The following is a 15,228-nucleotide window of genomic DNA, read 5'->3' as shown; positions in this document are numbered from 1 at the left end:
TTGAAAACCATTGCAGTGAGCAAAAAAAACCCACACACACACACACATTAGGAGGAAAACTAAAGTCTTCTACAAGGAATCTTATAAGAACCATCACTATAAATTCAAACTTGCTCTCATACAAAGCTAGGGCAGGTTACTAGTATTAGAAGTTTCATAGAATAACCCCCCTGCACTACAGCCCTTGAAGGGCCTTGGCCTACCAAGCGACCGCTGCTCAGCCCGAAGGCCTGCAGATTACGAGGTGTCGTGTGGTCAGCACGACGAATCCTCTCGGCCGTTATTCTTGGCTTTCTAGACCGGGGCCGCCATTTCACTGCCAGATAGCTCCTCAATTCTAATCACGTAGGCTGAGTGGACCTCGAACCAGCCCTCAGGTCTAGGTAAAAATCCCTGACCTGGCCGGGAATCGAACCCAGGGCCTCCGGGTAAGAGGCAGGCACGCTACCCCTACACCACGGGGCCGGCTTCATAGAATAAAGGTCTGAATAATTGCTGGCAGTAGCTCTAAAATGTCTTTGGGAGGGGTGACCCCATTGTAACAATAGCTTAAAAATGGTTAGTGTATGCATCAGAGACTTTGACATTGACAGCAAGAGATGAAAGTAAAATCAGACCAGTGAGATGAAGTTCCCGAGGAGTATGGTAGAGAAGACTGAGAGACACAGTACGAAATGTTGAGATCAGAAGAGAGAAAAACTGAGTGAAAGGATGGAGAAGAATAAATTGAGATGGTTTGGATATATGAGGATGGAGGCGGGTAGGATACCAAAACAAATGTTGGAGGCAAAGAGAGAGGGAAAGAGGGCAACAGGGAGGTCCAGAGCAAGATGGACAGAGACTGTCAAGAACAGTGAAAGAAAAAAATACTGGACTGGAATTCAATTACTGAAGAGAAGTTGTGGAAGGAGAGGCAATGGTGGAGAAGTACCATCAACAAGAGGAAGTGAAAACAATGAAAGGATTAAAAAAAAACCAGTTTAGCAGGAGAGAGCTGGAAGACCATCCAGTTTGTGTATGAAGTCTATCAAAGATGTTTTATAGCCTGTGGATATTCTCTGACAATGTGTACAATTTATTTCCAGCTGTACCGTACTTAATCAATGGTTTGCATTGCATTTTAATACTCACTACAATTTCATATAAAACTTTTAGATGCAGCGGTTTCAGAGACATTGGGCTATGACAGATATAAAAAGTTATATAAGAAATAAAATAATTTCTAATTTCCATCTGTAAACACGTACCTCTTGCTTGTAGTCTGTGATCTCTTCGACACGGAATTTGCCAGTAGGAGTAATGTGGCAGTGGAAGAGACGTGGTCCAAGCAGTGGAATTCCGTGGGAGTCGAAAGAAGACAGGTAACTTCCTTGTCCTCCAATAGCATCCCAGAACTCTGCAGGCTCTTCACCTTCGTTGATGGGCGTGGCCTCACGATCGGGAGACACTAGGGCGACTGCATTACGAGCAAACTCCTTTTCTTCATCGGAAGCACCCTGTAGAAGGACAAATTGTTATTATCGAAACCGACTTTCAACCTATTAGGTCGTGTTACGTACATTTAGTACGTGTTGAAGAGATGTTAAGTACAGAACAAAAATGGCCAACCAGACACCAGTGGGATCCGAACCCACAACCTCCCGATTTCACGTCGGTTGCTCTACCAATTGAGCTACGGTAGCCTAGGCCATCTTTATTCTGTTGGAAAGGATCTGAGCTACAGGTCTGGTACTACTACCATCACACTGTAGAGTGCGTTCAAGTTGCCCGTTGAGGGCCAAGTCAATGAATATTGAATTTTCACGACCGCATTGTAATCGAAACCGACTTTCAACCTATTAGGTCGTGTTACGTACATTTAGTACGTGTTGAAGAGATGTTAAGTACAGAACAAAAATGGCCAACCAGACACCAGTGGGATCCGAACCCACAACCTCCCGATTTCGCGTCGGTTGCTGTACCAATTGAGCTATGGTGGCCTAGGCCATCTTTATTCTGTTGGAAAGGATCTGAGCTACAGGTCTGGTACTACTACCATCACATTGTAGAGTGCGTTCAAGTTGCCCGTTGAGGGCCAAGTCAATGAATATTGAATTTTCACGACCGCATTGTAATCGAAACCGACTTTCAACCTATTAGGTCGTGTTACGTACATTTAGTACGTGTTGAAGAGATGTTAAGTACAGAACAAAAATGGCCAACCAGACACCAGTGGGATCCGAACCCACAACCTCCCGATTTCGCGTCGGTTGCTCTACCAATTGAGCTATGGTGGCCTAGGCCATCTTTATTCTGTTGGAAAGGATCTGAGCTACAGGTCTGGTACTACTACTATCACACTGTAGAGTGCGTTTAAGTTGCCCGTTGAGGGCCAAGTCAATGAATATTGAATTTTCACGACCGCATTGTAATCGAAACCGACTTTCAACCTATTAGGTCATGTTACGTACATTTAGTACGTGTTGAAGAGATGTTAAGTACAGAACAAAAATGGCCAACCAGACACCAGTGGGATCCAAAGTCGGTTTCGATTACAATGCGGTCGTGAAAATTCAATATTCATTAAATTGTTATTAGTTTTCCTCAATTAAAGCATAAGGTAAAACTGATTTTGGATGAGTAGAATACACAGTTTAAAGTGTTTGGCCTTAAAACAAATACAGTAGTTATGTCAACTATTAGGCATAAGAGCCCTATCAAAATCTAAGGGTACGTTTATGCTGCTGGCACATGAATGCTCGGCCCAGTACCTCACTGTTGGCTATAGCCAGGCTGCTCACCATGGAGCATTTACCCTGCAACAATCCTGCCGTCACTCTCAGTTGTAGTCCAAAATTAATCATGCTCTTATCTTCTGAGAATGATAGATCCAATTCATCAGTGGCAACACTGTGATACATGACAAGAAGAAAGAGAATGAAATATGGAGTTCACCCTCCAAATCATATATTTGATTCAAATTAAAAAGCTAAAAAAAACTAAAATACACAAAGGTAGATAAAAAACATACCCAATAGAATAAAAGTGTAGTTAACAATAAAATAAAAATTAAAAACAAACAGAAACTTCACTTTAAAACATGATTTAAAAAAGGCCACTGTCCTTCATAAAATGGATGATTAAGTTTTCTGACTGCTCATCATCTCATCATTCCATAGTTTATCTAGTTTGAACCCATTATGATGATTAGCATATCATTGGTTTCAAATCGCATTTCATTCAAAGACAGCTGGTATCAGTAATTGTTTAAAATCGTCACCCATAGTAAACACAAAACCGCACAACACAAGACCAGATCAGGTTCAGGTAGCTATAAGGCAGAGAGATGAAGAGTGGCAGAGCAAGCGACCTTGAAAGAACCAACCACAGTCCAAGTTACAGGATAGCCAGTGCTGCGCCAGGCTTCAAAACCAAATACGTTTGAGACCATCGATGCAGTGAGGATAGCAACCAGCAGCGTGGTGAGAAGCCAGGCTCCAGGGTAAAAGTACAGATTGAGATCCATTGGTTTGTTTCATCATCGCCTGACATTGATCAGTGAGGCCTGGCGATGTGCCAGCAGCAAAGCTGCAGCATAAACGTGCCCTAACTGGAAGGAACTTAGATGGAGGAAGTGGAACACTTCCAAGTACCTTGACAATATTAGGCTGAACAATAATCATGCAAAGTGATCTGTTTTCAGAGCAGACAAATCATGCACAATGTTTTAAATTCTATAAAGAAGAAATTATAGTTCTCCAAATCTGTGAAAAGAACTGCTTAGGTTGAAGCTAGGATTGAGAAAGCAGTTTGAAAAAGCATCTAAGGATAAGTTAAATCCTAACTGCACCAGAATGTGAAGATGGAGACAAACACAAAAACAAATCTTCAAAGATGAACTCCATATCTTCATTTACTGCTGTCTTCATAGACAAGTTCTTATTGACATTTGTGTCCATACATATGAAAGCACGTGTGTAAATTGTGGCCACTCTCCATCAAATACATTATCAGTATTGCTGACAAGACCTAGTGTTTACAGTGCACTATGTCTTCTGGTATGGGCTAGAGTAATTTTGTTACTTTCATTGATCTGTCTCTGTCTTATACTTGGCTTTGACAAAATGAAAGTGACTGAGGTATGAGTGATGCTAGTAATGCCATTCCTTCTGCAGCCAGTCCCTGCTATGAATGGTGTGAAAATGTTGCTCATAGGGTCAGTTGGTGCAAGCATTTCAGTGGGCTTGGCAGACTGATATGTAATAGAAACTGCTGGCTCGGTGAGGAAAGCAACGGGAAACTACCTCACTCCTCATTTCCCTAGTACGCCTCTTCAGTGATGCCTAGGCCATCTATGACAGCTGATGGCAGAGCTGTTGAGGATCCAGCCAGCCTTAGGGCTGAAGACTGAACATACACATCATCACATAATATCAAACAAAACATTACACAGAACTGCATCAAAATGTGTGCTTAAGATCTCCACTCCTTTATGGCTGTTTCAGAAATAGGTTCCTAGATCTATATCTAATACTGGCACAGACTATGGATGAATAAATGTTGCTGATATTCTTATTACAACAATTTATTTATTAAAGATAACCATTCTGATGACGATCCCTTTGTATGGTGGAGAAATAACAGTACAGAATATCCCAGACTTGCTCTGCTAGCAAAGAAAATATTGTCCATGCAGTAAATGAAAGAAGTTTCAGTTCAGCTGATAACTTTATTAGTAATCAAAGGAGCTCCCTTAACCCAGATAGAGTAAACAAAGCTTTCTTGATTCATTCTGTACTAAAATAGACAACACAATGATGAATGTTTGTGACCAAGTGAAAGACAGAACAAGTTAATATCCCATGTCTACTAATGTGACAAGTTGATCTCAGTGTTTATAGTAAGTTTGTAATTACATTACTTCAATGCATAATTTGTTAAAATACGAGGCGTGATATTTAAGTAAGGGCCGTTTTGTTGTAGACATTAGTAGTACGCTTTACAATGGCGAAAAATGAAAGTATCCTCCAAATCAATACATCATATATTCCGTCATTAGACGGAGTAAACAAGATCAGACATGTTTCGGCTCGTTTGAGCACGTACGTGCATGCGTCGCAACGAGCGCATGCATCGTGTGCCGGCATGTCACGGGAACAACGGTGCTCAGTAGCAGCTCTGTTGCTAACCTGTACTGTTCTGTTCTGTGCTTGCTCAAATGTTCAAGATTATCGACTCACTCGCCCCGTACGAGGTTTGGTCAGTGATATGGTTTTTGTCGGCAAGGAACCTGTCTGCTGCAGACATTCACCGACAGGTTTGCGAAGTGTACGGTGCTAATTCTGTGAGTGAAGGCAAAGTGCGTAAGTGGGTACGAGACTTCAAAGATGACCGTGACAACGTCCATGAAGAGGCCCGCTCTGGTCCCCCATCTCTGATCACAGACGATTTGGTAGCTTCAGTTGAAGCGAAGATTCTTGAGGACATATGCTTCACAATAACAGCTCTTTCAAATGCCTTTCCTGACATGACCAGAGGAGAGTTCATGCTTTACATCTGGGTAACTAGGCAACTCATGATATGTGATGTAAACGAGCAAATTTAAAAAAATATATATAGATCTTACCTTTCCATGCCACAAATAGGTTGCACTTGGTGTCTCCAATACAAACATATCATCTGAACTGAGGGATGCTGCGACTTCTGCGACTTGGACAGCTCTAACGTCATCAGCACAAGTTCCTCGGACCTGGAAAACATTTAAGTTATTTTTGACATCTTTTGATTAAAGACGTATACAATACCAACACTTTCCAGTTAAAATTTGGATCTTATTTACAACAATAGCCTACTGATTATTCAACATTCATTATTTGTGATTATTTATTATTTACATATTTTACGCCCACATTGGAGCACTGAAATCAATACATTTGAGTTAATTTCTTCTTCTTCTTCTCCCAGAACTTTTTCATCCTCTCCGACCTGGAAGCCCTTTGTGTGTCCGATATAGTATATTGTTTCCGTTCAACCACTGCAATCAGCTACCCGAGTATTGGCGGGAAAACCATAACATATGCGGAGTATGGAGGAAATGCCTACTTCCAGTCCTGAACAACTAGGATGAACTTGTAGCACTTCATTCATCACCAATTCATACTTCATTTGTGATTATATTACAAATTAAATTGTAATTCTCTGTTAATACTAGATTTTAAGATATCCCAAGAGAAAGAAACGAAGAAAACAAGTTGCATCTGCACAGAAGAGCAGAGGAAACAACAAAGAATGAAGAACTACTGGCAAGCGACAAGGAAAGAAGCAGGGAATTAGATAACGCAAATAAGTGCAATGGGTTATTTTATATGGTTCTTAAATAAATAATTAAATAATTAATTAAATAAATAAATAAATAAATAAATAAACAAATAAATAAATAAATAGCCCACATGTGGACTTTGACAAAGCAGATCTGAGGAATAGAATTGAAACCAAATGGGAAAATCCACTGTATTCAGTAATTTATATATCTGGGAGAAATTCTTACCAATGGGAATGGTAGACACTAAAGAAATCTGCGAGCTTCCAGACTATGTCATGGAACTTACAAATCCAAGTCCATCTACATTTAAAATAAATTAAATAATTATTGTACGGTGGTCAAAACAGGGAGTCTTTGTAGTGGAAATCCTGACAAGAGAAACAGATCAAGTCTCTGGTAAAAGAGAAAGAGTACTCCCAAGAAACATTTTGGGACCAAAGAAACTGCCAAAGGAGCAACTTGGTTTCTGCTAGAGACCAAATCAGGAGCTTTATGAACAGGCAAAGATTATAATTTAAAAAAATTACTATGAGGAAAAGACTAGCATTCTTTGGAAACCTCAAGAGGATGAACCCAGAGATGCTGGCATACAAGATATTGGGCCTGGAAGAAAAATTGAAAACTGTACCTCTGTGGAAAAAACTAGACATCAAAGAGGGAGAGATACAGCAAAGATCAGAAAATTGTGGGAACTGAGGGATGTCTCTGAGAAACAACTTTGTCAGCTATGAAACATCTCGTTACGGACCTTTGACAGGAATGCAAAGAAAAAGGCAAGTCTGATAATAATAATAATAATAATAATAATAATAATAATAATAATAATAATAATAATAATAATAATAATAATAATAATAACACCCAAACTTCTTTACACAGAACACAGCAGCAACAAACAATGGGTTTATTACTGACAAAGGGTTTTGCTCAAATATAATTAAAACCAACCTGGAACAATCTTGTGCCATCAACATCGTACGTATCATGATCACGGAGGTTTCGGAAACCACTGGCACGACCACCAAGGAATACAATCATCTTTCCTGTAATCATAAAAACGTACTATAGTAAAAATCAGAATGAATTGCATCTGCTTGGATAAAAAAAAGGAATTTAAACAGAAAGAGAGCAAGTATACTTAAATCACATGAACAATATTCTTCTCCAATACTTACACACAACTTAACATAATATTTATATGTAGGTATAATGGTGGAGGAAATCAGAGTTCATAAACAGTGTAATGGTTCTGATTAAGGTTGTGTTGGTCATAGTGGCAGACTGTAGTTCAGGGCCCAGCTAACAGAATAGGAATTACCCAGGCCACTGTAGATTAATCAGGAGATAATGTCTAGCATGAATAACAACAATAAAAAAATTCTTAAGAAAGGTTGTATCAAACAAACAAAAACAGCATACGGTAACGGTTCCTAGCTACAAAAATCCTACTTAAAATTATATTTGTTTACATTTTTGGTAGCAGCTGGAAGTTTATGATTACAATAGAGTGAATTAATATATTATATTGGGTCCACCTTTTCAATACAAAATGTAAATAGTATAAATTACATAGGGACCAGTTTCGACCTATTAATAGGTCATCATCAGCCTGAAGTAAATTAAAGCGTAAATATCGAAGAAAAAATAAACAATGTAAGCACAAGTACAGTCTTTTTAAAAGAACATACCATGTGGGATATTGAGTAGCAATATATTAAAAATAATAACTCTTCCAATTGACGAAGCACTGAGCGGAAGTTATGTTGTTTAATTATGAATAACGTTCAGTGTGCCGTAAAGCAATAAAAGTTCAGTGTGCACTAAAAGATGTTATAAAGAAGAATTTTCAGTTGAATGCTGGCTTCTTGAGTTTGCTGTTGTATATTCAAAGAAGTTACATCATTTTTTAAGGTATTCATAGACGTCAAAACACATGGATGTTGGAAAGGCTTTTCAGTTTTTTGGAACTAGGTAATTGTTGCATGTGGAGGCTTAGGAGTCCAGAGAAGCGCTATATTATGTTAAAAAATAGAGATCCATAAAAAAGGTCCCATGCGTCGTATAAAAACGGCAAGTTGTGAAAGTTTATGATTAGTCGTTAAATATTCCACAACTTATTGGCCTGTAGAAATATAGTTAAAATTAATTATTTGTTACTCTGCTTTCATCAAATTTACATTGCAACAGTTCCTAACATTGGTACTATTTTTCCTTTTTAGGAGAAGTCTTGTATCTCGGCATTTTGCATGACTTCAATTAAAGCAAGTTCAAAAAAGACATACAACAATAGCTGCATGTGAACAAAATCAAATCACAAACAAAAACAATTCACACACAAAACAAGGAAGCACAAGGACTCTGACTTGATCATTTAGTAGAAAGGTATTGTTGTCATAACTTGTATTTGCTGCAAATTGATGAAGTCATGCTATCGATATTACATTGCAATATCGAAGGTACAATGATCAAGAAGTTATTATATTAATAAAATTAATATAATAACTACTTATTCTGAAATTCAATACGGTTTTATAATGAGATTTATAACTTGTAAGGTACAATGATCTCCGAGAAAAGAAGTTTTTAAAATGCACAGCAAGTTTAATCGTCAGTCTGGGGTCATTTTCTGAAATACGGGGAATGGAACCTCCCAGATTAAATTAAAATGGGAGAATGGTTACGGCTTAGACATTCAGAAGAATATGAGAATTCCTGTATAATATGGAAGAGGTGGCAACCCTAGGAGAGCATCAAACTTGAAACTTTAAAAGTTGTGGGTTCAGTTCCCAAAGCTGAAAGTATTTCAATATATGCCGGTAATATAACATGTAAAATTTTTAATGCTCACTGATGTAATATGTATAAGAAACTGAAAGCCTGTTGCAGACAGTACTTAAATGGCTGTGAAAACTTACGACAACCATCTTAAGAACATTTACCTCTCATTATTAGAATAGAAATACAGTAGGTAAAAACTTTTAAATCAAAAGAAGTACAGTATAGATACCTTTAAAGATTCGCAGGAAATGCCTTGGTTCGTGTCCTTGGGTGACTCGCACTTGTATAGCTTTTCCTCCCACTTCATTGTCGAGACGAACAGCATGAATTGCAGAAGCTGCCCTCTCATCTGTAGTGCTATCCTTGCCCTAAAAAGTGAGAAAATATTATGAAGGCAAGAGATTTCTTAAAAAATCTAGCAACCATAACTTACCAGGAAGGTATTTACAGCAACATAGTCAATATCATCCACAAGAGAAAAAATATCACATAGTAACATCACTGTCTGACGCAAGTGTGAAAACGGGTATAACTTGAAAACAATATTCTCTCACCCATGGGTAACTAATGCAGATATTGAGCTCAAATAATTATTATTTTATGATTATTATTATTGTATGTATAGCTGGGAAGTGTTACATCCATTTAGTATTATTTACGTAGTTAAGTTATATGTACAGACAATATGATCGTGCTGTTTGTGAGGTTATGTCATGAAACAAGTGATATACATAGATATTCATATGAGTTCAGTTAATGTAAATTCCTGTAAATTAGTATTATAATTTATTCTTACCTGTATATATACACTGACTGACAGAGCAAATGCAACACCAAGAAGGAGTGGTTCGAAAGGGATGAAAGTTGGGGAAAAAACAGAGACGGCACGGACGAATAATTGATGTTTATTTCAAACCGATATGCAGGTTACACAATGCGCACGGCATCGACTCAGTAGGATGTAGGACCACCGCGAGCGGCGATGCACGCAGAAACACGTCGAGGTTCAGAGTCAATAAGAGCGCGGATGGTGTCCTGAGGGATAGTTCTCCATTCTCTGTCAACCATTTGCCACAGTTGGTCGTCTGTACGAGGCTGGGGCAGAGTTTGCAAACGGCGTCCAATGAGATCCCACACGTGTTCGATTGGTGAGAGATCCGGAGAGTACGCTGGCCACGGAAGCATCTGTACACCTCGTAGAGCCTGTTGGGAGATGCGAGCAGTGTGTGGGCGGGCATTATCCTGCTGAAACAGAGCATTGGGCAGCCCCTGAAGGTACGGGAGTGCCACCGGCCGCAGCACATGCTGCACGTAGCGGTGGGCATTTAACGTGCCTTGAATACGCACTAGAGGTGACGTGGAATCATACGCAATAGCGCCCCAAACCATGATGCCGCATTGTCTAGCGGTAGGGCGCTCCACAGTTACTGCCGGATTTGACCTTTCTCCACGCCGACGCCACACTCGTCTGCGGTGACTATCACTGACAGAACAGAAGCGTGACTCATCGAAGAACACGACGTTCCGCCATTCCCTCATCCAAGTCGCTCTAGCCCGGCACCATGCCAGGCGTGCACGTCTATGCTGTGGAGTCAATGGTAGTCTTCTGAGCGGACGCCGGGTGTGCAGGCCTCCTTCAACCAATCGACGGGAGATTGTTCTGGTCGATATTGGAACAGCCAGGGTGTCTTGCACATGCTGAAGAATGGCGGTTGACGTGGCGTGCGGGGCTGCCACCGCTTGGCGGCGGATGCATCGATCCTCGCGTGCTGACGTCACTCGGGCTGCGCCTGGACCCCTCGCACGTGCCACATGTCCCTGCGCCAACCATCTTCGCCACAGGCGCTGCACCGTGGACACATCCCTATGGGTATCGGCTGCGATTTGACGAAGCGACCAACCTGCCCTTCTCAGCCCGATCACCATACCCCTCGTAAAGTCGTCTGTCTGCTGGAAATGCCTCCGTTGATGGCGGCCTGGCATTCTTAGCTATACACATGTCCTGTGGCACACGACAACACGTTCTACAATGACTGTCGGCTGAGAAATCATGGTACGAAGTGGGCCATTCGCCAACGCCGTGTCCCATTTATCGTTCGCTACGTGCGCAGCACAGCGGCGCATTTCACATCATGAGCATACCTCAGTGACGTCAGTCTACCCTGCAATTGGCATAAAGTTCTGACCACTCCTTCTTGGTGTTGCATTTGCTCTGTCAGTCAGTGTAAATTGTAATCCATAATTGTGAAACATGCTGTAACTTCCAGAATGGTAATAAGGCACTAGAACATTTGAGAATATTCTATACATTGTAGTCTATGTACTGGACACTCTGGAATATTCAAGAAGGTAGAATTTTTTTTTGTAACGTATCTTTGTGGAAGCCAGGCACATATATATAAAGAGATGATCTTGATGGTGAAGTAAGTTACTGTGAGTTACTGAAGTCAGTTATTGTTTGGAAGTTATTGGTTACTGGAGTTATGGTGTAACAAGGTTATATCTGTAACCACGTGTCTGACATGCTGAAGTAGGCAGTCGGTAGTCATCTGTTTTATTTGTGTTCCAAGATTGTAACCTCTATGTGCTGTGTTATTCAGTTGTTTTAATAATGGTGACTTTGTTGATATCCCCGGAGTGAAGTGTTTGTTGTGATACTGTGATGAAGGTTATGCGTGTGTTAATTTGTGTATATATTTGAATAAAATTAATTGTACCAACTGACAGCATTTCCTGTTCATCTGTGTGGATACGTCATGTCTTTGCACGTCTAAAAATTAACAGAAAATCATTGTATATGTTTATAGACTGTAGTTGTAAAAGCTAAATTATCAGTCACCTCTAAACACGTACTAGGGGGAGAATGAATGAATGAATGAATGAATGAATGAATGAATGAATAAATAAATAAATAAATAAATAAATAAATAAATAAATAAACAAATAAACCAGAAGAAGAAGAAGAAGAATACCCAAATTGGTTTTACGTCCCACTAACTACTTTTACAGTTTTCAGAGACACCAAGGTGCCAGATTTTTGTCCCATGGGAGTTATTCTACATGCCAGTAAATGTACTACCATGAGACTGATGTATATGAGTCCAAAAAGACTCCTTAACATATCAGTGTGTGTGTGTGTGTATGTACATTAATTCCTCAGACCAAAGGCTAGTTGCACCCCAGACATCCCCACAGTCAGCTGTCATAGACAGCCTTTGCATCGCTGAAGAGGTGAACTAGGGAAATAAGCAGTGAGCAACAGGAAAGAAGTTGGGCTACAGATTAGCAGAGTTTGATGACCTTTGCTCATCATCAGACAACAGAAGAATGGCCTCACTGAGTCACATTACAGAAGTCCTGGATATAACAACAAGAGAGAGACAAGTCAGTGTTGGTGCCACCCCATAGCCTTCTTGCTGCTATAAAATTATGGGCATCCACCACCCTGTGCCATTGTCCTAACAATGAGCTAGAGAAGGAAAGAAGAAACAGACATATTTACAAGAGGAAGATCAGAGTTTACCAGTTAAGAGAGTCTGTTCATGTTCGTACCTGCCAGAAGTAGATGATGTAATTTTCACGTCCATTCTTCTCGTAGGTGTACTTCACGACGTAAGAATCTCCGCCGAAGAACATGCCATGCATAGCAGGATCAACAGGTACCAGCTCAAAGTCCTCCACTCTCCAAACTTCCACATTTCCTGTTCCATTGTCGGGCATGAAACCGAAAGCTTTGCCACTGTTCTTAGCCAGGAACCTCAGCTTGTCAGCATGCAATGTACTGGGATCAAAATCAGGCTCTGGCATACTAGCTGTAATTTAAAAGATAAAAACAAGTGTTTAATCCCACTACAGGTATATACTGTAACAATTTACAGTTAAGCTCAAATGGACAAGCATTTCTAACACAGAATAAAAGGCAACACTTTGAATGTAAAAGTAATAGAAAAAAAAACAAGTGATCAATTAAGTGACATACAGTGTGGTCGGAAACAAATTAAACTGGATTTATGAGCATTAGAGGGTTGGTCATACTGAAAAAATTTTAAAAAACTTTATATCTCATGCCATTATCATTTTATCATCTGTTAAAGTTAGCCAATCAGATTGCTTCAAGGACGAATTCAAATCGCCTTTGCACAGCAGTGGGCCAGCCCCGTGGTGTAGGAGTAGCGTGCCTGCCTCTTACCCGGAGGCCCCGGGTTCGATTCCTGGCCAGGTCAGGGATTTTTACCTGGACCTGAGGGCTGGTTCAAGGTCCACTCAGCCTATGCGATTACAATTGAGGAGCTATCTGACGGCAAGATAGTGGCCCTGGTCTAGAAAGAAAAGAATAACGGCCGAGATGGGGTGAATGTTCCTTATGGGGATCACTGTAAGTACGAAGGTAATCCCAAAAATAACGTCTCCTATTTTTTTAAAAATAAATATATAGACCTGTTTATTTCTACAATGGGTTACATCACTTTACAGCTTGAACATTTAGCTATTTTTCTACATAATCACCATTTCGGTCGATGCATTTTTTTAGACGCTGTGACAGTTTTCGTACGCCCACGTTATACCAGCTCGCTGCCATGCTGTTCACGAAGTTGTGAACCTCGTCGTTGGTGCTGGTACTCGTCTTGCGCACACCTTCCAGTATGTCAACTTTTCCGTTAAAATTCTGTGAGCAGCGCTTCGAGAAACCTAAGGAACTATAGAACAGCTTGAAATGTACACAACTTATTAGAATTCTCAGACTGAAAGACTAGCGTCATTATCTTCTGAGTTCATGAAGAAAACTGCTTCATTTTTTATAACTAAACTTTGATAACTGGTATACTAACATACAGCGTCCAGTGGAATGAATAGCCTGATTTGAGTTACGTAGTACGGCTATTGCGCATGCGCGAACTAAGTATCCGCGTGCTGTATTGAGGAAGGACTACCATTTGTAAATATGGCCTTGTGGCATTCGGAGCATCGAGCATTTGCCATTGAGGTATATTTAAAAAATAACGAGACTCCCAACACTGTTTAGCGACTCTTTAGTCGCCATTTCCAGTTGGACCGTCATCGTAAAGTCCTGGATCATCGAATGAGTGTACAGTGCAACAATTAAGAACTACTGCATCGTGTGCAAAGAAGGAAAGCCCGGGGCGATGAAAGACACAGTGGACCCCCCGGAGTGAGTGGAGGAGGCCCGTCAAGCACTTATCCAAATTTCTTGGCGTTCTGTTGCCAGACATGCTTTGGCGTTAAGAATGTCAGATCGTTCCCTGTGGTGCATCATCCATGATAACCTGCACTTCCACCCATACAAAATGCAGATCACACAGAAACTAAACAAACGAGATAAAGATGCCCGACATACGTTTACGGTACGTTTCCTGGCACTTTTAGCCGAGCTGCAGATCCCATTTAACATGTTGGAGTGGGTGATGCAAGCTTTAGTTCGCCGAGGAGTGCTTTGAACTCTATCATATCAAATTAACTTAACAAGGTAATGTGAAACAATTATGTAATTTTCTGCATGTACATGGTTTTGTCATAAGGGATTCCAAATTTCATGAATATCGGGCTATTTGTATACTTGTAAAGTTTTAAGTGAATCAATGTGTTTAATACGGACGTAGTTTAAATCTCCTCCAGCTGTGAAGTAGACCTCCTCCAGCTGTGAGGTAGGAATCTCTTTAAATAGCTGTGACGCTTAGGGGTTAATTTTTAATATATTCCAATTATTCACAAAAGTGTTTGCAATATTATTAATGATAAGATTATTAATTTTTTAATATTTTCCAATGTCAGTAATGTACCATTTGGAAGAAAATGTGCACCTGCAATATTACCTGCAATCTGTTCTATGGTGAAAACTCTTCCCAAGCCAACCTGATCAGAAGCCTCTCTCCAGCCACTGAAGTACTGTTTGAAAGTTGAAGGCTCAGCACCTTCTACTATTCTCTGGATCTGGAACATCAAAAATACAACCAATCAACTAATATCACGGCAATTGATATGATAAATATTGATGAATAGATGTACAGATGCCATAGAGCATTTCTAAATGATTTCTAAAAGATTCAGTTTTGTCCCCACTAATATTTGTGAAGAATTATTTAACAACATGGTTAGGAAACAAGACTTTGGAGCTGCCGCTTTACATCTGT

At 40.1% G+C, this 15,228-nt stretch overlaps 1 protein-coding gene across 2 annotated transcripts in view; it reads right to left on the bottom strand.

Moving 5' to 3' along the window:
- The window catches only part of Gel (Gelsolin), a 217,226-nt gene that overhangs the window by 21,364 nt on the left and 180,634 nt on the right, over positions 1–15,228 (bottom strand). For both annotated transcript variants that reach the window (XM_067157298.2, XM_067157299.2), the window contains 6 exons: positions 14,911–15,028; positions 12,632–12,891; positions 9,309–9,447; positions 7,250–7,344; positions 5,606–5,728; positions 1,248–1,496 (listed from right to left, as the gene is read on the bottom strand). In XM_067157298.2, the coding sequence (XP_067013399.2) occupies positions 1,248–1,496; positions 5,606–5,728; positions 7,250–7,344; positions 9,309–9,447; positions 12,632–12,891; positions 14,911–15,028 (984 nt within the window). The remainder of the gene's footprint in view (positions 1–1,247; positions 1,497–5,605; positions 5,729–7,249; positions 7,345–9,308; positions 9,448–12,631; positions 12,892–14,910; positions 15,029–15,228) is intronic.

The sequence above is a fragment of the Anabrus simplex genome, chromosome 13 (assembly GCF_040414725.1).
Source record: "Anabrus simplex isolate iqAnaSimp1 chromosome 13, ASM4041472v1, whole genome shotgun sequence".
NCBI lineage: Eukaryota > Metazoa > Arthropoda > Insecta > Orthoptera > Tettigoniidae > Anabrus > Anabrus simplex.
This window is presented reverse-complemented; position numbering and strand designations above follow the sequence as displayed.